General features: G+C 44.8%; 2 protein-coding genes across 2 annotated transcripts in view; one reads left to right on the top strand and one right to left on the bottom strand.

Annotated features, from left to right (window-relative positions):
- Positions 1-158: 158 nt before the first annotated feature.
- ggt1b (gamma-glutamyltransferase 1b) lies at positions 159-11,727 on the top strand. Its single transcript, XM_063014329.1, has 12 exons — positions 159-331; positions 1,113-1,243; positions 1,334-1,423; positions 3,353-3,545; positions 5,667-5,827; positions 5,948-6,097; positions 7,760-7,896; positions 8,548-8,735; positions 9,108-9,235; positions 10,073-10,185; positions 10,900-11,013; positions 11,581-11,727. Exons 1-12 carry the CDS (start codon positions 159-161, stop codon positions 11,725-11,727), a joined length of 1,725 nt encoding a protein of 574 aa, XP_062870399.1.
- A 901-nt stretch (positions 11,728-12,628) lies between these two features.
- Positions 12,629-22,959, bottom strand: part of ggt5b (gamma-glutamyltransferase 5b) — a 39,841-nt gene continuing 29,510 nt past the window's right edge. The window contains exons 6-15 of the mRNA XM_063014676.1: positions 21,666-21,861; positions 19,748-19,908; positions 19,506-19,543; positions 18,735-18,843; positions 18,441-18,571; positions 17,736-17,905; positions 16,800-16,891; positions 15,918-16,030; positions 14,922-15,032; positions 12,629-14,340 (exon numbers count right to left, since the gene is read on the bottom strand). Of these exons, the coding sequence (XP_062870746.1) occupies positions 14,194-14,340; positions 14,922-15,032; positions 15,918-16,030; positions 16,800-16,891; positions 17,736-17,905; positions 18,441-18,571; positions 18,735-18,843; positions 19,506-19,543; positions 19,748-19,908; positions 21,666-21,861 (1,268 nt within the window). The 3' untranslated portion in view covers positions 12,629-14,193. The remainder of the gene's footprint in view (positions 14,341-14,921; positions 15,033-15,917; positions 16,031-16,799; positions 16,892-17,735; positions 17,906-18,440; positions 18,572-18,734; positions 18,844-19,505; positions 19,544-19,747; positions 19,909-21,665; positions 21,862-22,959) is intronic.

Genomic DNA, 22,959 nt, shown 5'->3' with positions numbered 1-22,959 from the left:
CATGTCCTTCTGCATTGCCATTTATGTCCAGCAGAGGGAGCCTGGAGGCTCAGATGGATCCAGTTGCCTGGAAATGAAACCGTTATCCATCATAATAAATCACTTTAATGACCTCTGACTGACCTCTGACTGACTGGAGTGTTCTGTGTGTTATCAGGATGGTGCAGAAGTCGGTGGTGTTTGGTTTGGTGGTGCTGCTGCTCGCCGCTGTCGGGACGTTTGTGGGCGTGTTTTTTGGCACCAGTGGTAAGAAAACCCCCACCGTCACTGAGACTTGGTACAGACGAGCCGCCGTAGCCGCGGACGCCGGGCCGTGCTCCGAAATCGGCAGGTACGTCCAAACACACACTGAACCAAAAGCTCAACTCATTTCATTTCATAGAAGAAATAAAGTTACACAACACACATATCACCCAAATGATCACCGCTTAGTTACCTGAGCAACACCTCCACCAAACTAAGTGATTAATCCCACTGTTGCTCTGATATACGATCTCCAGCACTGGTTTGGGCCCCTGCTCCTACACGGAGCTTAGTGTGGCTCTCCGTACGCTATACGGCTCTCTATCTCCTAATATCCAATGCCTGATTGGACACACCCCCTCCAACATGAGTCTAATGTGCACCGCTTCTTATCACCTGACAGTGTTGGGTTAAAGGAAGAAAATCCAAAAAATTTATATATAAGTCTGAAAAGGCATACAAAGCTCGTTTAAAGCTCTAGGACTCCACTGAACCACACTGAGAGCAATTATTGTAAAATGGAGGAACTAACCAGGAATAGTCATCCTGGTGAAATTTATCCAAGGGCTCAACGACAACTGATCTCAACAGTCAGAGATGATCCCAGAAGAACATGTAAAGCAGGATGTGCGTCTCTAAGCTCAGCAACAATATGATGTGTGGAAGGAAAAGGGTTTGGATCCCAGTGGTGCTATCAGCCAGTCAGGCATCTACACAGACATGACTGACTTTATCTGAGGAAAGGAGGCTGAAGTCCTGCGATGGATCAGCGCCCCGTCCAGAGTGTTCCAGCCGAGCAGCCTGTGTTTCAGGATGAACAGGACTCACCGTGACCCTGACCGGTTCTGTTTGTACTGTGTGTGTTGCAGGGGCGTTCTGGTGAAGGGCGGGTCAGCGGTAGATGCAGCGATCGCTGGGTTACTGTGTGTGGGTCTGATGAACGCTCACAGCGCCGGGATCGGAGGAGGACTGTTCCTCACCATCTACAACTCCACCACCGGTACTCCAACACCCCAACACCCCAGTACATATTCATTATTTATTTATTATTCATCTTAATCTTTATTTATTAACATTCACTGTGTAACAGGAAGAGTGGAAACCATCGATGCTCGTGAGACGGCGCCCTCGAACGCCTCCAGAGACATGTTCGGGAACAGCACGGAACTCTCCCAGAGAGGTACAGAGGATCAATAATCAGATCAATATCAGATTTATTATCAGATCTACAGAATCAGAAACACTCCAGTAAATCAAACCTGAAACTAACGATTACAAACACTCAGGAATAAAGAATCAGAAATGAAGGAAACGTCACATAAAATCAGCGGGGCGAGGGGCGAGCAGTACTGAAAACCTCAAGTTCTAATATAAAACCAAAGCTCAACTGTCTGGGTTTTTATAACAGCACTGATGGGATTTGTGTTGTCACAGAGAAACACATGGAGGCGACGCTTCAGTCGTGAGTGTTTAATATCAAACCGCCTTCGTTTCACTGGTTTTAGGGTTTATGGGAACATTTTCTAAATATTACATTTAAAAAAAACATCAGTGATAAAGGTCAGATTCTTCATATCTGTTTAAACTACAAACATGTTCACTGTCTGATCCATCCAAAATAATAATAAATAATCCAAAATAATCAATAATCATTCATAATAATCTATCATTTATATTTACATTTACAGCATTGATCAGATGCCTTTATCCAAAGCGACTTACAGAACTGTTACAGTATACAGTCTAAGCAATTGATGGTTAAGGGCCTTGCTCAAGGGCCCAACAGTAGCAACCTGGCAGTGATAAGGCTTGAACCAGCGACCTTTCGATTACTAGTCCAGTACTTTAACCACTAGGCTACACCTGCCCTAATAATAATCTATAATAATTCTTATTAATTCATAATCAGGGCAGCATGGTGGGTAGCACTGTTGCCTCACAGCAAGAAGGTCTTTGGTTCAATTCACAAATGGAGCAGTTCGGGTTCTTTCTGTGTGGAGTTTTGTATGTTCTCCCCGTGTCTGTGTGGGTTTCCTTCTGGTGCTCCGGTTTCCTCCCACAGTACAAATGCGTGCAGTCAGGTTAACTAGAGATACTAGAAATTGAAGAAGTGTGTGTGTGTGTGTGTGTGTGTGTGTGTGTGTGTGTGTGTGTGTGTGTTTCCTGTCTTTACCCAGTAATTCACACCCACTGTGACCCTAAATAGGATAAAGCACTGATAAAACAGATAATGAATGAGTAATTAATCCATAATAATTAATAATAGCTCATAATAATCTATAATCATTAATAATGAATCATAATAATAGTGAATGTGAGAGGTTTGTTTATGTCAGTAATAATTGGGACTGATAGAGGAAGAGCAGAGTAAACAATCCTGTTATCAGCTGTAACAGCTCATTATCTCTCAGGTACATCATGTATGATCATAAATCAGGGTAAATACACCACAGGGTCAAAAGTATTCGGACACTCACTCACTCACATATACACCGATCAGCCATAACATTAAAACCACCTTGTTTCTACACTCACTGTCTATTTTATCAGCTCCACTTACCATATAGAAGCACTTTGTAGTTCTACAATTACTGACTGTAGTCCATCTGTTTCTCTACATGCTTTGTTACCCCCTTTCACCCTGTTCTTCAATGGTCAGGACCCCCACAGGACCACCACAGAGCAGGTATTATTTAGGTGGTGGATGATTCTCAGCACTGCAGTGACACTGACATGGTGCTGGTGTGTTAGTGTGTGTTGTGCTGGTATGAGTGGATCAGACACAGCAGTGCTGCTGGAGTTTTTAAACACCTCACTGTCACTGCTGGACAGTGATTGATAGTTCCTCTGATGTAGTTACCTGGTTGAGTGTTAATCCGCTCCAGGTGGACGTGTTTCTGTAGATCACAGTTTCTCTCTCTCAGACTTGCAGCTCCTGGTTTGGTAACCTGCTCGTCTCTGGACTCGTGACACCAGGCTTGTTCTGGTTCTGGTTCTGGTTCTTTTATCTCCTTCTCAGATCTCACTCTGTGGCACCAGAGGCGGCGTGACGATCCTTTTCCGAAGTGGACCCACCTGATCTTATCCTCACTGATGTTTTTATTCTTAGGTGGTTTAGCGATCGCGGTTCCTGGTGAAATCCGTGGTTATGAACTGGCTCATCAGCGCCACGGGAGGTTAAAGTGGAGAGAACTCTTCATTCCCAGTATCAAACTGGCCAGGGAGGGATTTCCTGTGGGGAACGCCCTCGCAGGAGCCATTTACAAAAACAGAAACACCATCAGACGAGACCCGAACATGTGGTAAATATTTACTGATGTTCTACCACCACGTTCCTTTATCCACATCCGTGTTCTGCTTTACAGTTCTGTGTTCTGTGTTCTGTTACAGTTCTGTGTTCTGTGTTCTGTTACAGTTCCATGTTCTGTGTTACAGTTCCGTGTTCTGTGTTCTGTTACAGTTCCGTGTTCTGTGTTCTGTTACAGTTCCATGTTCTGTGTTACAGTTCCGTGTTCTGTGTTCTGTTACAGTTCCGTGTTCTGTGTTCTGTTACAGTTCCATGTTCTGTGTTACAGTTCCGTGTTCTGTGTTACAGTTCCGTGTTCTGTGTTACAGTTCCGTGTTCTGTGTTCCGTGTTATAGTTTCGTGTTCTGTGTTACAGTTCCGTGTTGTGTTACAGTTCCGTGTTCTGTGTTCCGTGTTACAGTTCCGTGTTCTGTGTTCCGTGTTATAGTTCCGTGTTCTGTGTTACAGTTCCGTGTTCTGTGTTACAGTTCCGTGTTCTGTGTTCTGTTACAGTTCCATGTTCTGTGTTACAGTTCCGTGTTCTGTGTTACAGTTCCGTGTTCTGTGTTACAGTTCCGTGTTCTGTGTTCCGTGTTATAGTTTCGTGTTCTGTGTTACAGTTCCGTGTTCTGTGTTACAGTTCCATGTTCTGTGTTCCGTGTTACAGTTCCGTGTTCTGTGTTCCGTGTTATAGTTCCGTGTTCTGTGTTACAGTTCCGTGTTCTGTTACAGTTCCATGTTCTGTGTTCCGTGTTACAGTTCCGTGTTCTGTGTTCCGTGTTATAGTTCCGTGTTCCGTGTTATAGTTCCGTGTTCTGTGTTATAGTTCCGTGTTCTGTGTTATAGTTCCGTGTTCTGTGTTACAGTTCCGTGTTCTGTGTTCCGTGTTATAGTTCCGTGTTCCGTGTTATAGTTCCGTGTTCTGTGTTACAGTTCCGTGTTCTGTGTTACAGTTCCATGTTCTGTGTTCCGTGTTACAGTTCCGTGTTCTGTGTTACAGTTCCGTGTTCTGTGTTCCGTGTTATAGTTCCGTGTTCCGTGTTATAGTTCCGTGTTCCGTGTTATAGTTCCGTGTTCTGTGTTACAGTTCCGTGTTCTGTGTTACAGTTCCATGTTCTGTGTTCCGTGTTATAGTTCCGTGTTCTGTGTTACAGTTCCGTGTTCTGTGTTCCGTGTTATAGTTCTGTGTTCCGTGTTATAGTTCCGTGTTCTGTGTTACAGTTCCGTGTTCTGTTACAGTTCCATGTTCTGTGTTCCGTGTTACAGTTCCGTGTTCTGTGTTCCGTGTTATAGTTCCGTGTTCCGTGTTATAGTTCCGTGTTCTGTGTTACAGTTCCGTGTTCTGTGTTACAGTTCCATGTTCTGTGTTCCGTGTTACAGTTCCGTGTTCTGTGTTACAGTTCCGTGTTCTGTGTTCCGTGTTATAGTTCCGTGTTCCGTGTTATAGTTCGGTGTTCTGTGTTACAGTTCCGTGTTCTGTGTTACAGTTCCATGTTCTGTGTTCCGTGTTACAGTTCCGTGTTCTGTGTTACAGTTCCGTGTTCTGTGTTCCGTGTTATAGTTCCGTGTTCCGTGTTATAGTTCCGTGTTCCGTGTTATAGTTCCGTGTTCCGTGTTATAGTTCCGTGTTCCGTGTTATAGTTCCGTGTTCTGTGTTACAGTTCCGTGTTCTGTGTTACAGTTCCATGTTCTGTGTTCCGTGTTATAGTTCCGTGTTCTGTGTTACAGTTCCGTGTTCTGTGTTCCGTGTTATAGTTCCGTGTTCCGTGTTATAGTTCCGTGTTCTGTGTTACAGTTCCGTGTTCTGTGTTACAGTTCCGTATTCTGTGTTCCGTGTTACAGTTCCGTGTTCTGTGTTACAGTTCCGTGTTCTGTGTTCCGTGTTATAGTTCCGTGTTCCGTGTTATAGTTCCGTGTTCTGTGTTACAGTTCCGTGTTCTGTGTTACAGTTCCGTATTCTGTGTTCCGTGTTACAGTTCCGTGTTCTGTGTTACAGTTCCGTGTTCTGTGTTCTGTGTTACAGTTCCGTGTTCTGTGTTACAGTTCCGTGTTCTGTGTTCCGTGTTATAGTTCCATGTTCTGTGTTACAGTTCCGTGTTCTGTGTTCCGTGTTATAGTTCCGTGTTCTGTGTTATAGTTCCGTGTTCTGTAATGCTGATGGTGATATTCTGAAGGAAAACGACACGATTAAATTCCTGAAACTTGCTGACACGTACGAGGAAATCGCAGATAAAGGATCAGACGTGTTCTACAACGGAACCATCGCAGAGAAACTCGTCACTGATATCAGAGGGGCGGGTGAGTTACACATTCAATGTATGGTATTGTGTGTGTGTGTGTGTGTGTGATGGTGTGTGTGATTGTGTGTGTGTGATTGTGTGTGTGTGATGGTGTGTGTGTGTGTGTGTGTGTGTGTAGGTGGGATCATCACTACAGAGGATTTATCAGGTTACACACCCCTGTTAGATGAAAATCCTCTGAATGCATCTGTTGGTGATATGACCATGTTCGTACCGAACGCTCCGTCCAGCGGCCCGGTGCTCACACTCATCCTCAACATCCTCAACGGTGAGAGGAGGAACACCCTCAACACCCTCAACACACTCAACACTGTTACACACTCAACACCCTCAACACTGTTACACACTCAACACTGTTACACCCTCAACACTGTTACACACTCAACACCCTCAACGCTGTTACACCCTCAACACTGTTACACCCTCAACACTGTTACACCCTCAACACTGTTACACCCTTAACACTGTTACACCCTCAACACTGTTACACCCTCAACACTGTTACACCCTCAACACTGTTACACACTCAACACTGTTACACCCTCAACACTGTTACACACTCAACACCCTCAACACTGTTACACCCTCAACACTGTTACACCCTCAACACTGTTACACCCTCAACACTGTTACAACACTGTTACACCCTCAACACTGTTACACCCTCAACACTGTTACAACACTGTTACACCCTCAACACTGTTACACCCTCAACACTGTTACACATTTAACACCCTCAACACTGTTACACCCTCAACACTGTTACACCCTCAACACTGTTACACCCTCAACACTGTTACACCCTCAACACTGTTACACACTCAACACTGTTACACCCTCAACACTGTTACACACTCAACACTGTTACACACTCAACACCCTCAACACTGTTACACCCTCAACACTGTTACACCCTCAACACTGTTACACCCTCAACACTGTTACACATTCAACACCCTCAACACTGTTACACCCTCAACACTGTTACAACACTGTTACACATTCAACACCCTCAACACTGTTACACCCTCAACACTGTTACACCCTCAACACTGTTACACCCTCAACACTGTTACACACTCAACACTGTTACACCCTCAACACTGTTACACATTCAACACCCTCAACACTGTTACACACTCAACATTGTTACACCCTCAACACTGTTACACACTCAACACTGTTACACCCTCAACACTGTTACACACTGAACACCCTCAACACTGTTACACCCTCAACACTGTTACACACTCAACACTGTTACACCCTCAACACTGTTACACCCTCAACACTGTTACAACACTGTTACACCCTCAACACTGTTACACCCTCAACACTGTTACACCCTCAACACTGTTACACCCTCAACACTGTTACACATTCAACACCCTCAACACTGTTACACCCTCAACACTGTTACAACACTGTTACACATTCAACACCCTCAACACTGTTACACCCTCAACACTGTTACAACACTGTTACACCCTCAACACTGTTACACCCTCAACACTGTTACACCCTCAACACTGTTACACACTCAACACTGTTACACCCTCAACACTGTTACACATTCAACACCCTCAACACTGTTACACCCTCAACACTGTTACACACTCAACATTGTTACACCCTCAACACTGTTACACACTCAACACTGTTACACCCTCAACACTGTTACACACTCAACACCCTCAACACTGTTACACCCTCAACACTGTTACACACTCAACACTGTTACACCCTCAACACTGTTACACCCTCAACACTGTTACAACACTGTTACACCCTCAACACTGTTACACACTCAACACTGTTACACACTCAACACTGTTACACACTCAACACTGTTACACCCTAAACACTGTAGAGTGAGGAGACGTTTAGATGATGTAATCGTAACGTGATGTTTTTATTATTTATTGTTCAGGTTATAACTTCACGGCCGACAGCGTCTCTGACTCTCAGAAGAGGGTTCTAACCTACCATCGTATAGTGGAGGTGTTTAAATTCGCTTTTGCTAAGAGGAGCATGCTGGGAGATCCAAAGTTCCTCAACATCACTGAGGTACGACAAACCACACAAAGCTGCAGGAGGATCCAAGCGCAGCAGGAACAACAGTTACAACCGTCTCCATCCTACAATCCACACACAACTCAACACTGTCACATCAACACACTCAACCACAAACACGCTTTATCCTGTTCAGGGTCACTGTGGGTGCAGTTCACTGGGCGAAAGGTAGGACACACCCTGGACAGGTTGCTAGTCCACCACAGGACACACACATAGGGGCGATTTAGTATCTCCATGTGTTTGTACTGTGGGAGGAAATTGGAGCACCTGGAGGAAACAGACAAAGGAAGAACATGCAAAACTCCACACAGAAAGGACCCTGACCGCTCCACCCTGGGAATTCTCTGCTATTCAGATCCAGGAATCACCGAACCTACAGTGAAGTACAGTGGTGGGAGCATCATGATATGGAGCATTACACATCATTAAATGAGGCAAAAATATTGTGACGCATTAGAACTCAGATCTAGTTTCTAAAGCCGAGAGCACTGCTGAGACTCGAACCCAGGTTTCAGCAGTGGTGGGCAGGAACGCATCACCAGATATCACACACTCACTCTAACCTAGAGGTCATTTAGAACAGCCAATCCACCTACTGCACCAAAAAATCTAACCCAGGTCCTTTTCATCTCTTCCTTACAGTTCATCCAGAACATCATGTCCAAAAGCTACGCCGAATCCATCCGCCAGAAGATCACCGATCACACCACGCACAACGAGAGCTACTACGAGCCGGAATATTTCATTCCCGACGACCACGGAACGTCTCACATCTCTGTAACGGACCAGGACGGGAACGCCATCGCCGCCACCAGCACCATCAACCACTTGTGAGTGTTTAAGCACCTGTGCTGAGGGTCTCTGTGCAGCGGTGTTGATCAGCCAGCAGGGGGCATAACTGCAGCGGGTGAGGAATCCCCTCCAGCGGAGTTATCACCTCCTCAGACCTGCTGCAGTTACGCCCCCTGCTGGCTGATCGAGGGCGCTGCACAGAGACGAGGGATAACGGAGATCAGTGCGTGACTAAAATTAGAGAAAGAAGGGCCTCTTAGGAATAAAAGGGCACAAATTCCCACACACGAACACGATCTTGAACATCACACAGAAGAGTGAAGTCTGTTAGGGCTGCAAAAGTGTGTTTTGGAACATATAGTGCAGCACAACCTCAGTAACGAGGGTTCGTTTCTTGTTTCTCCACTCAGTTTCGGGTCGAAGGTTCTGTCCTCGTCCACCGGCGTGCTCCTGAATAACGAGATGGACGACTTCAGCTCTCCTCTGATCGTTAACGGCTACGGCATCCCTCCCTCACCCAACAACTACATCCAGCCCTGTCAGTACCAGAATACCTTGTTAGCGCCACCCGGCCGAAAGTATGTGGACACCCGGCGGACCGATCGAGGAACTCGTGATCTAAACCCTGTTGGAGAACTTTAGGATGAATTGGAAAGCTGACTGTGAGTCGGGTGTTCTGATTTAAAATCCCTCACTGATGCTCGTTCGATTGAGCAGGCACAAATTCCCACAGACTCACTCCAAAATCTTGTAGAAAGCTTTTTTCAAAAGCATGAAGGCAGCTTCACATTATGCCTCGTGTTCAGGTGTCCACATACTTTTGGCCTTTTGGTTTTCTTTATACGATAATATGATGATGACTTCTCTGTGCCCGTATAAACAGTGCTAGTTAACGGCATCTTAATCCAAGACATATATTTAATGCTACGATTGTTTCTGATCAGTCTGAATAAGCTGATGTTATGTGAGTGTCCACAGTCGAGCGAGCTTTACGCAGCTGTGTCAGACTTCTGGAGCTTCTGCTTTTTAGCTTCTTGGCATTTTGAAGCTCGTCTGGCTGAGTACAAACACAGAAGAACATGAATCAGGAGGTTTATTGCACAGCAGAGTCTGAACCTGACTGTGATGTGAAGCTTGCTTGACTGTGGACAGTACAGTTAGAAATGATGAAATGAATGTGCATCATCTTTAATGTGACGTCTCTCCGTCTCTCGATGAGTCCCGAGCGTCTCTGTGGGTCTGGACTCACCTCATAAATCATGCGTATCATCATGGGTGGTGCGTATATCCAACAACCCTTGGAGTCCAGGGTTCGAATACCCAGCTGTGTCTGAGGGAGGGAAGGATCACACATGCTGTTGTTTATTTCCTGTAGATAAGCGGCCCATGTCCTCCATGTGTCCCACTCTGCTCTTCGATGGGAATAAGGAGGTGAAGATGGTGGTGGGAGCTTCAGGAGGAACCAAGATCACCACGTCAGTCGCCGAGGTAACAGACAGTGCTGTGAAAAAGTAATCACCCCCCCACCAGAGATACATAGTATTATCAAACACCTATATCACCCTCACAAATTTCGGCTCGTATGAGGGTCTCTGTGCAGCGCGTCGTTCAGTCAGCAGAGGGCGTAACTGCTGCAGGTATGAGTAATCCCCTCCGCCGGAGTTATCACCTCCTCATACCTGCAGCAGTTACGCCCTCTGCTGGCGGATCGACGGCGCTGCACAGAGATTATAATCGGACTCACAACCCTACCAGTCAGTCACAGGTGCACCATGGGAATTGTAGTCTTCTAAAAGTCACAGACACGCAAAGGAAAATCTCTAGGCTCTACTGACCCCTAGAGTCTGGTAGTTTTCCTTCAGGATTTCCTGCTAGAGAGCAAAATGACACTTTATTTTATTTATTATAGTAAAGCATCCCCACAACATCATTAAACCACCACCATGGGACGCTGTGGTGCCTTTATATCAGATTTACCACAACCTACATCAATATTATCATCCAGAGTGAGATGATTCCTCATGTTTATACTAGTTAACTGACCTGGGCGTGTGTCCTCTAATCAAACCCAATTCTTTACTACATTTATGTGATTGGCTGGTTGAATAACAGAAGGGGCGTTTACTTTTTCACACAGGGTCGGTCAGTGTTTTAAATATCGTTGTATTATTTTACAGCTCTTTGATGTTTTGATGTTTGTAGGTGATTCTGAACGCTTTGTTCTTCAAGTACGATCTGAAGAGATCAGTTTCTGATCCCAGAGTTCATCACCAGCTCAGTCCAAACTACGTCGTGGTGGAACCGAACTTCGATACGGTGAGTCGCAGTGAATAAGCAACACTCACTTACAAAACGCGCTCCAAAAGAGTCGGGACAGTAGAAAAACTCTTAGTTAAACCTGCATTCAGTAGGGAGCAGTGCTAGCTCAGCGGTTAAGGTACTGCACTGGTGATTGAAAGGTCACTGGTTCAAGCCCCACATCTGCCAGGTTGCCACTGCTTTATAAAACACTTCAGCGACTCAGTACAAGACTGGACTGCAGACAGGCCAGTCTAGCACCTGCACTCTCTTACTACAAAGCCACACGTGCAGAAGGTGGCTTGGCATTGTCTCGCTGAAACGAGCAGATACCTCGTCTAGATGGAAGCACGTCACTCCAGAATGTGTTTGTACTCCTCGGCATTAATACCATGACACATGCTGGATTTTTAAATAAAACATTAGGGAAGGTCCTTTTCCTCTTTCAGAAACAATGTGTAAGCAGGACACGTCAGAGCACAGCTCACGTTTCCATCTCATTTAGCATAAACTGTACACATTTGTGGGTCCATGAGATAAAATGAGACGTGAGTACGTTCAGTACGAGACGTTTCTCCTCCGCAGGACGTGATCGAGGGACTGAAGGAGAAGAATCATGTGATCGAGGTGTTGGAATCCACGGGCGCGGTGATTCAGGCCATCCAGAGAGACGGGTCACGCATCTACGCCCAGTCTGATCCCCGAAAAGGAGGGTACGCCACGGGGTACTGACGCCCACGCCAGCACCCAAAATAACCGGACTGTTCAATCATTTCAATCCTCACTGATTCACACACGTGTCCTTATTTATTTATCATCTCTGTGTTTTAATGATCATTATAACTGTAATAATGAAACACACCTCTATACAGTGTGGAAATAAACACACGCGTTATATTTGATTAAATATTTAACTGTTCAGTAGATCGTTGAACCCGGAGCTTTAATCTGAAGCTGAAGTCTGGACGATCTGTCCTGTTATTCTGGATTAAAGGAGGTTTGGAATTAACAGAGTTTTCATTTGAAAATCATTTCATCATAACAGTGAAGCTCAAAGTTACGACAGCATTTAAACCCTGCGTCCCAAGTCTTCTGTATTATATAAGCTGATGTAGCTCCACACTGTGTAACACAGGATGCCGGTTTGGGACGCAGCCATAAAAGTAAAAAATGACCCGTAAAAACAACCGTAAAAGATTTTAGAGTGTGTCTGTGGGAATTTGTACCTGCTCAGTCGAACAAGCATTAGTGAGGCATGAATGAGAACGCCTGACTCACAGTCAACATTCCAGTTCATCTCAAAGTTATCTAACGGTTGAGATTTGGCAAGTGTCCACATACTTTTGGACAGGTTGTGTTTAACAGAACTCTTCTGGTGGTTTGGACATGCTTGAGAAGAACTTTGGGTGTGGCCACATTCAATATTTAATGAATTTTAAATTTTTTCCCACTGCTGAAACTACGACCTCTGCTGGCTGAACGAGGCGCTGCACAGAGACGGTGAATAATGGAGAGCAGTGCCTGATCCTGATCACTGTGTGAACCTGCCTCATGCAGGTGAAAAGAAGTGGTCGGGTTAGTGTTTTACATGAACACACAATCAGAGCTTCAAATAAATCAAAACACACGGATCGTAGTTATAAAAGTGTTCAGTTTAATATAAATCTACAAAAATATTCATGTGACACAAAAACATTAATAATAAAAATAATAATAAAACAATCCGTGTTATAAATCATCGCTTATAAAAAGTCACGTCTGTTTACTGGCTTTAAAAAGTTCACATTTCAAAAAATATTTACATTACACACACACACACACACACCGCTCAGTTCAGCTCAGTCACACCGCTGCTAATGCTAATCCTGGCTGCCGCGCCTAACGCTAACGCCAGGCTAGAGTTATACGGTTGAAGCAGCAGGTCAGAAAAATCAAATCTTAATCAGAAACACCTGAATCTGAGTCCGGTCTGCAACAGTGACACCTACAGGCCGGTCGAGGGACTGACACGAGCAGGACGATGTGTGGGCTCTGAGGAATAGGGAAGGACTAAACCAGCGAGAAATATAAACCCAGTATAAATGGAGCGGTCGTTCTGATCAATAGTTTATTGCATCACGTGGTCAAAAGTTTGAGGACACAACATGAGCTTGTTGTGCATGAATTTTTGGTTTCATGTGAACTGGACGGGACTTTTTTGTGGCTCAGATGGTTCGAAACCGTCCCAAACAGCTAATAACAGTGGTTTGTGATTTGGGACACGTCCATAGTAGAACTGATGCTAAGGATGACAGGTGATGTTCTTTATATTAGTGTTATATAGTTAGGTGTGTACAGGTGTGCTTGATCAGGTGTGCTTGATCAGGTGTGATTGATCAGGTGTGTACAGGTGTGTACAGGTGTGTACATGTGAGATTGATCAGGTGAGATTGATCAGGTGAGATTGATCAGGTGAGATTGATCAGGTGAGTGTGATCAGGTGAGTGTGATCAGGTGTGTACAGGTGAGATTGATCAGGTGTGTACAGGTGTGTACAGGTGAGATTGATCAGGTGTGATTGATCAGGTGAGATTGATCAGGTGAGTGTGAACAGGTGTGATTGATCAGGTGTGTACATGTGTGTTCAGGTGAGATTGATCAGGTGAGATTGATCAGGTGAGATTGATCAGGTGTGTACAGGTGAGATAGATCAGGTGAGATTGATCAGGTGTGTACAGGTGAGATTGATCAGGTGAGATTGATCAGGTGAGATTGATCAGGTGTGTACAGGTGAGATAGATCAGGTGAGATTGATCAGGTGTGTACAGGTGAGATTGATCAGGTGAGATTGATCAGGTGAGATTGATCAGGTGTGTACAGGTGAGATAGATCAGGTGAGATTGATCAGGTGTGTACAGGTGAGATTGATCAGGTGAGATTGATCAGGTGAGATTGATCAGGTGTGTACAGGTGAGATTGATCAGGTGAGATTGATCAGGTGAGATTGATCAGGTGTGTACAGGTGAGATAGATCAGGTGAGATTGATCAGGTGTGTACAGGTGAGATTGATCAGGTGAGATTGATCTATGTGTTGTGCGTGATTGTCTGACCGCAGTATTGATGAGTCCAGATTTTCGGAAGGGGGGACTCAGTGCGCTGTAGAGTCTCAGCGTCCGGGGGGGGCAGGGTGGAGGGCAGGGTTCCTCCTCAGGTGTTCCTTAATCACCTGCAGCTTCGCTGAGTTTGCGCTCGTCTGAGTACGCGCTGATGCAGCCGCGCTCGCTCGTCACGGCGTTCACAGCGTTCAGGAAATACGGCTGATTAAACACGGTCTGTCCCAACGAGCGCATGGCCTCCTTCATCACCTACAGGATACACACACACACACACCAATCAGGACTAACTCCCCACAGTCACATTCAAAATGATCAGCACGTTTAAACATGGATATTCACTCTACTGGATACTAGAGTTTAGAACATGACTGAAGGAACTGAGCTCAGGGCTCTCATCATCCAGGTAAAGTGTTCTTGTGTACAAGAATGGGCACTCCCCAAACTGTTGAAGACACTGCTCCAGTGTCCAGTCACTGTGTGCTTTATACCACCTCTTCATCCCTCAGTGCTGAGTGAAAGCTCATGTATCTTCCAGCTGAGCTGTTGTTGCTCCTGGATGTTTCAGTGATTTTCTACAGAGACTCTACAGATCTGCTCTGATTGTTTTTCTCCTGTTAGCGACGGGTGTGGCTAATACAGCTAACAGCACACTTGGCAGAAGAAGCGTCCACATACTTTTGGTTTCATGTTTCTGCTCACACGTGGAAGTAAAATACAGAACAAAACAAACGAGACGTGATGATAATGTGAACCGTGACGCATCACAGTCCCTGATGTACATAATGTTTGTATTAGCATGTTAGCATGTTTATAGGATAGCACAAAGTTACCTCGTTAAAATGGGGCTCAAACGCCACCGAATTTTGGGGGCCCACTTGCACCACTCTGTCCCTGATGGAGTCCTTCAGGTTCTTTCCAAACCACAGATTGTTCATTATGGACTGTAGGAGAACAGACACAAGAAGGTTCATGATTAAAGCGGTTTCGTCATATTAGCGCCAGTTTAACGTTAGTTAGCTGCTTTCCTGGAGTCACCTTCATTGGGGCAGAGTCTCATGCTAATGCGCAGGTGATCTGAAATAGCGGCGACACTGACTATAGCAGCGTGGCGTCTAACATTAAATACACAACTACAACTACTCACCGACTGTTGATGATTACATTCTGAAATGTAGCAGGAAGCTAAACAAGGTTGCTTGGTATACATGCGCGTATAATTGTTGATGGGCGCCGAGTTAGCATAGCTTGCTAACAACGGCTAGAACAGGTGTTTTATCCACCAACTCCTGACGTATAAAACTGAGTCCATATAGAACCTGACTTGGTCCTTCAGGGTTTAAAGCTGCAGAAGCTAAACAAACTGGCTCTATTGCTAATGGAAACACGATGACGAAGCATTTTAGCCAACCGCGGTCATTCTACAGAGCTACGCTAACAGCTTCAACATCACAGAGATCAAAGTTCAGTCCAGAGGAATAAAGTTCATTCTCATTCTACAGTGAGAACAGGATTATCAGTGCACCAGCTACTCGGTCCACCACAGCGTGATAACCTGAGATTTCAGGAAGAAAAACAACAGCGTGAAGAAAATTAACGACACCGGTGGTGTTTAAATAAAGAACGAAGGAGGACGGCTACAATGCATCCAGGGATCTCTCCACAGTTCCTGAATCTTTCCACAATATCATGTACAGTAGATGGTGAACGATCTAAATTATTTATAATCTTACACTAACACATGTTTCTTTTGACCTAATTGATGATTCTCTGATGAAGTTTGGAACACAGTGGTGAGGTAATGTGGTTGTAGTGTGTGTGGTTCTAACCATGGCCATGGCGGTGGTGATCAAAGTTCCTCCAGATCCTCCGATGATCAGAACTTTCTCTTTGTTCTTCGAGTGAATGATGACGGGAGACATGGAGGACGGCGGCTGCTCACCTACACGAACACACAAAGAAAATCAAAATAATACAATATTTAAACACGCCAGGCGACGATCGGCTCGTCTGAGGGTCTCTGTGCAGTGCCGTCGATCAGCCAGCAGAGGGCATGATTCCTCACCTGCTGCAACCACGCCCTCTGCTGGCTGATCAACAGCACTGCACAGAGACGGGGGATAGTGGGGACCAGTGCATGATACGGATCTCCACATCACCTCCACAACTGTGATCAACCAAGTGGCATCAAGCATGGATACCAAGACCTGTTAATCATAAATATGTGGACATGAACTGTCAGACATTCCAGGACAAAATTATCTGCATTAATATCATGTTGCATTTTATGTAATCGATTTTATATCACTGATTTTCTCAAACACATTTATTTTGTTTTCCATTTATGAACTCTTTATTAATGCACTTTATACTATTATTTTTACTGTATTTCTTTATCAGTCTTTATTGTATTTATTTATTTATTCCATGTTATTTTAATCATTTGTTCAGCTTTTATTGATTTATTTGAGCTTTGGTTTATAATCTCGAAATGAAGCTTAAATAAAGAACCAGACCCTGAGGAACCCAATCAGAGGAGAACAACAGGAACTTGTGACCATATATGGCAAACTGGAGCCAAGGAAGCTCTGACCATATAAGGAAAAGGGGGGTAAAAGGGTCAGAGAATGAACAGGGTGTGGATGGTTAAAGATAACGAAACTAGATCAGGTTTAATTGTTATTCTATATAATTATAACTCGGTGTTTTACCTGTAGAGATGGAATCAGCTCGTCCACAGAAATCGGCCAGCTCATTGTTCAGGATGATTCCCGTGTTTGGAGAGTACACCACAGATCCAAATCTGAGGGGAACATCAGACGGGTGAAGAAACGTTCCAGCGAAACCAAAATCATAATATTTAAATATTCCCACAGTCTCTGGATTATACAGAACGAGTCCAGTCAGGTCACAGTTATTTGAACAGAGTTTTTATAATAATAATAGAATTAGCAAGAATTAATAATAACAATAAATAACAAGAGAATAGTTTTTTTAAGCTTTATGTTTCAGAGAGAAAAACATCCCCACCACAGAGCAGTTCAGAGTGCTCAACCTTCCTAAAAACGCACCCCTGTGGAACATCAGGTGGACTGGCACATGAACAATGGTCCCATTTTATTTTTTACTGTTTTATTTCTGCATTTTCTCCCATTTTCTCCCAGTTTAGTCATACCCAGTTCCTCTTCCTCTGCTGGAGACCCCGATGGTGTACGCCTGTGAGGTCGGTCTTGTGCAGGGAGAGTCACGCGCTGAACTACACGTTCCTCCAGTTCTGTACAGGAGCCTCGACTACTAACCAGGGTCCTTACACAGCCCCAAAGACCCCGCCCACTCTATAGTCTCGTCTTTTCCCACCCAGCAGACTAGTGGCCGATTTTGTCTGCTGCAGGCGCTGCCGATCGTACCTGCCAGGGGGCGCCCAGCCGACCGGTAGCACAGTTGAGACTCAAACTTGGAAAGTCCCAGTGCTGGTGCTTTAGCGGGATATCACGCTGCTCCACCTGGGTGCCACCGATGCCAATTTTACAAAAATAAGTGTCCTGTTAGAGGAAACATGACCCCCCCTTCCCGAAAATCCCCCCTCAGTTTGATGTGCTGTGTGTACAGTGTGTGTATAACACCGGGTGTGTGGTCGTGCTCCTCACATGTGATTGATGGTGCTGGTGACAGAAACAGCCGAACCGTCGCTGGCTAGGACTGAAACATGCGTCGTCCCCAACTGATCGGTCATGGGCGTGACGTTGTAGAGTTTGGAGTTACTGATGATCATCATCCTGATCCGGTCAGCAAAACCCGGATCCAACAGGTGATCTGCCTAACACACAGTAAACAGCACGATTATAGTCAACAACATATCCAAAATCTGATCAATAATTAATCATGTTACCCTCCAACAACCATGCCACGCTGTTTTTCAGATTGTTTAGGAAACGTCCTGCTTGGATGTGGGATTTTATTCATTTATTAGCCATTAAAACAATCTGTGAGGATAAAACCCTCATTTTTGTGGGGTTTTTACGTCTCATAAAACCATAAATCAGATGATTGAACCTGCCTACATCTCAAACCTTTATAAAAACACCAGAATATACTGGGGTCGACGCCCTCACCCTCCTGCCATCCAGCAGAAATCAGCAGCTGAGAAGCTTAAAATATAAATAACTACCAGTCCGGCTGTGTTCCAAACCACCTACAACTGTACTGAACTGTGTGAACAATTAGTGCATCCATCCACGGTGCTTGTACTGATACACTAAATGGTCAAAAGTATCTGGACACCTGACCGTAAACTTGTTTGACACCCATTTAATGCTCAGAACAGTCAGTAACAGTATAATAATGGAACTCACTAGGTGGGGGTGGAACTGGGGGTCTCTGCTGTACCTCCTCTGTCCGTTAGCGTATTTAAGCGTCTCTATGTAGCGATAGAGCGTCTTTTTATGTTCCTCACCCCTCACAGAGGACGGAGAGAGTCCAAAACCTACAGAACACACACACACACACACACACACACAGATTATATTTTTGTATAATGGCCTCTTTCATTATGATTTAATTTCTAGTTAAAGCACTGGACCCACCATGACCCTGATGAGGATGAGGCAGGTAGTAAATTAATAAATAAATAAATAAATAAAAGGTACCGTGCATGACGTTAAGGATGAAGCTGAGCAGAGCGCCGCCTGCTGGTGGAGGAGGAAAGTGCATCGTGTATTCACCTACAGGAACTGATTTCGCTTCACTCACCCTCACCTACACACACACAGAAACACACACACAATAACACACACACACACACACACCACACACACACACACACACACCACACACACACACACAGAAACACACACACACAGAAACACACACACACAACACACACAGAAACACACACACACAGAAACACACACACACAGAAACACACACACAACACACACACAACACACACACACACAGAAACACACACACAAATTTACACATTTATGCTTTTATGTTGCTATTACAAAGCAACAGCTGTCAGCAATTAAAGGTTTAGGGGCCCCACAGTTGTGGTGGGACTTGAACCAACAACCTTTGCAAACCTATACAAAAAACAAACAGTAATGCACAGGAACACACACACATGCAAACACACATTAATGCACACAAAAAAGACACACACACACACACACACACAGAGTAATGCACCAAAATAGACACACACACACACACATATACAAACGCACACACCGTAATGTACACAAAAAAGACACACACATAAATGCACACACACAGTAATGCACACAAAAAAACACACACACACACACACACACACACACACACACATATATAAACACAAACACACACACACACACACACACACACACACACACACACACACACAAAGTAAAGCTGTGCTGTATTAACACACACTGTACCTGAAAAGTTCTCAGATCCTCTAACGATAAGGTTCCACCTAAAACACAAACATCAGTAGCATCTTTATTTTCCAGGTTTTGGAAGAGAAAATCGTGTGTTTACATGAACCTGAGTTGGTGTGAACTGGGTCTCCAGTTTTTATTGCTTGACTCCACAATAAATGTCAAACTTGCTACTGAAAATGAATTATTTCTAAAAGATTTGTATAATTATCTGTATGAGGAGGTAACAGTGCGAGTACCTGCTTTCTGTACATCGTTGATTAAATCTTGAGCGATTTTGCCAGTATAAAAAGCATCGACTCCTTGATCAGCAATGATCTGAAGCGTTTCAGCCAGTTTTGGGTACCAGAGTTTATCTTTAGGTTTTAAAACCTCTTTATCCTTGTGGTAGAACAATTCACTAAAACACAGAGAATATAAAAATAAACCAGTTAGATAAATAAATACAATTAAATAATGCTTTAAAATGAACATCAGTCCTTTTTACATCAACAGAGTTCAAATCAAACAGAAGACACAGATCATCACTCTGTTCTCATCCCTGTAGTTTGGAATGTGGTTTATATGAGGTGTTGATGGAACTGAATGAGGAACCAGAGACTCCAAACTCACATTAATTACAGTTTATTACTAAATACACACACACACACACACACACCCACACACACCGAATCTAACACACATATACACACATCAGCCATAACATTATAACCACCTGGTCAATGGTCAGGACCCCCACAGAGCAGCTATTATTTAGGTGGTGGATGATTCTCAGCACTGCAGTGACACTGACATGGTGGTGGTGTGTTAGTGTGTGTTGTGCTGGTATGAGTGGATCAGACACAGCAGCGCTGCTGGAGTTTTTAAACACCTCACTGTCACTGCTGGACTGAGAATCGTCCACCAACCAAAAATATCCAGCCAACAGCGCCCCGTGGGCAGCGTCCAGTGACCACTGATGAAGGTCTAGAAGATGAGCGACTCAAACAGCAGCAATAGATGAGCGATCGTCTCTGACTTTACAGCTACAAGGTGGACCGACTAGGTAGGAGTGTCTAATAGAGTGGACAGTGAGTGGACACGGTATTTAAAACCTCCAGCAGCGCTGCTGTGTCTGATTCACTCATACCAGCACAACACACACTAACACACCACCACCATGTCAGTGTCACTGCAGTGCTGAGAATCATCCACCACCTAAATAATACCTGCTCTGTGGGGGTCCTATGGGGGTCCTGACCATTAAAGAACAGCATGAAACAGATGTATTACAGTCAGTAATTGTAGAACTACAAAGTGCTTCTATATGGTAAGTGGAGCTGATAAAATGGACAGTGAGTGTAGAAACAAGGAGGTGGTTTTAATGTTATGGCTGATCGGTGTGTATATATTGTAGCGTCGGCACAGGCTTTACCCAGAAAGCCTTGCGGCAGTGGTGTCTAAGCTCACCGTAGCCGTGTATCCCGTTGTTGGGAGTGGGGTGGCTGCGGTGAGGGTTGAGTAAGTAGCTTATATGTTTGTCTGTTGTATGAATGTATGTGTGTATGAATGGGTGTCTGTCCCTAAACCACTGAATGAACTGCCAAAGGCAGCTCACATGCGGCCCTGACGCTATCCTTCCTGCTCGCCGGCGCCACATTGGTGTCAGAAGTGGGATTGTGGCATCTGGGTGGCTCTGGTGGTTCGGTGGGCCAATATGCCCGGTCTGTCTGAGTGCGCTAGCCCAGGTGGCTGTAGGGGCAGGGTGCCCGGTCCAGCAGTGGGTGGAAGAGCGACTCGGCAGTGTAATGGGGTGCGGTCCGGACATGGAGCCACCCAGTGGACGCTGGTGAGTAGGTCACCGGGACGGTTGACCATTAGGGAGGGGGCAGTGTAGCGTCGGCACAGGCTTTACCCAGAAAGCCTTGCGGCAGTGGTGTCTAAGCTCACCGTAGCCGTGTATCCCGTTGTTGGGAGTGGGCTGGCTGCGGTGAGGGTTGGGTAAGTAGCTTATATGTTTGTCTGTTGTATGAATGTATGTGTGTATGAATGGGTGTCTGTCCCTAAACCACTGAATGAACTGCCAAAGGCAGCTCACTTGCGGCCCTGACGCTAACCTTCCTGCTCGCCGGCGCCACAATATATATATATAGTGTGTGTGTGTGTGTGTTACAGTACCAGAATGATGTGTTCTGCAGCAGTGCTTTGATCTGGGGGTTCTGTAGGAGTCTGGAGAGGTACTTTGGGGTGTCAAAACCCTCTCTGGCGAGTCTGATGGTGGGTTTAAACAGCTCTGCCCACTCAAGTTTACCATAGAGAGCGTGGGCACGGGCATAACCCATCAACTCCCCTGGTACACCTATCCACTGAGCACCTGTACACACACCCACACACCCACACACACACACATATTTCTGTGTGAAATGTTAGCATTAGCTCCATTAGCTCTCTGTTTTTGTTCTATATTATGTTAGCATTGTTGTTTATTTCTGTTTGAGTGTAAAATTCCTTTCAGGTTTTTTTACTTTACTTTCACACACAGATGCTGAAAGTTTGTGTTTAAACATGATAAATATATAAAGTGAAGTTATATAAACTGAATACTGTTCCTGTATAACTGAAGTGTTGACAGGAATGTGCGGTTTCACAACCCGAGCGTGTGTGTTTGGTTTAGATAACGTTTAGATAACGTTTAGATAACGTTTGTGTTTTAATTTTTTAGTTTCCTGCTTGCTAACGTGTCAGAAACTCACACAGGTGTAACAATACCAGTAAAACCAGTCTGCTCTCATATAAAACATTCCCAGTGGGTCCCGAATCACCTGGGCATCATAACACAGGCTACAATGGGCTACACTGTGTGGACGCCTGAGACCTTTAGCTCGTTAAAAACTGACATTACTGTGGACTTACTTTCCCATCTTAAGATTTTAGAGTGTGTCTGTGGGAATTTGTGCCTTTTCAATTACAAAAAGACTATTTGTGAGGTCAGTCACTGACAGTGGACGAGAAGTGGCCTGTCTTGCAGAATTTAGCACACGTTCATCAAGTACACACCAGCCTCAGAACACAGATCTGCTGGAACCCTGTTAGAACCAGGTACAGGTAGAGGAACAGAAGTGTGGAGACGCTGGATCTGTGTGAGAAGCTATCACCCCGCCCTGCTCCCCAATACCAACCTGATCAGCTCCTCAGTAGAGAGGATTCTAATAACACATGGAGTCATAATCAGATTATTTAGACACTCTACTTACACAGCGACAGAGTTTTAGCTTACTAAGCTAACACAGTTAGCATCAGGACGTTCAACCCGCTAGCACGCCGACTAACGTCTCCCTCCGCGTACCGAAAACGCTTCAACTGTCCCCGACGCCCCGATTTATAAATAAACCCACACTCGTATAATTACACCTTTATACAGATTACACATCAATGAGGATTTATTTACATGTGAAAGGAACTCTGTTGGTTG

This window comes from Trichomycterus rosablanca, chromosome 18 (genome assembly GCF_030014385.1).
Source record: "Trichomycterus rosablanca isolate fTriRos1 chromosome 18, fTriRos1.hap1, whole genome shotgun sequence".
In the NCBI taxonomy this organism is placed as follows: domain Eukaryota; kingdom Metazoa; phylum Chordata; class Actinopteri; order Siluriformes; family Trichomycteridae; genus Trichomycterus; species Trichomycterus rosablanca.
This window is presented reverse-complemented; position numbering and strand designations above follow the sequence as displayed.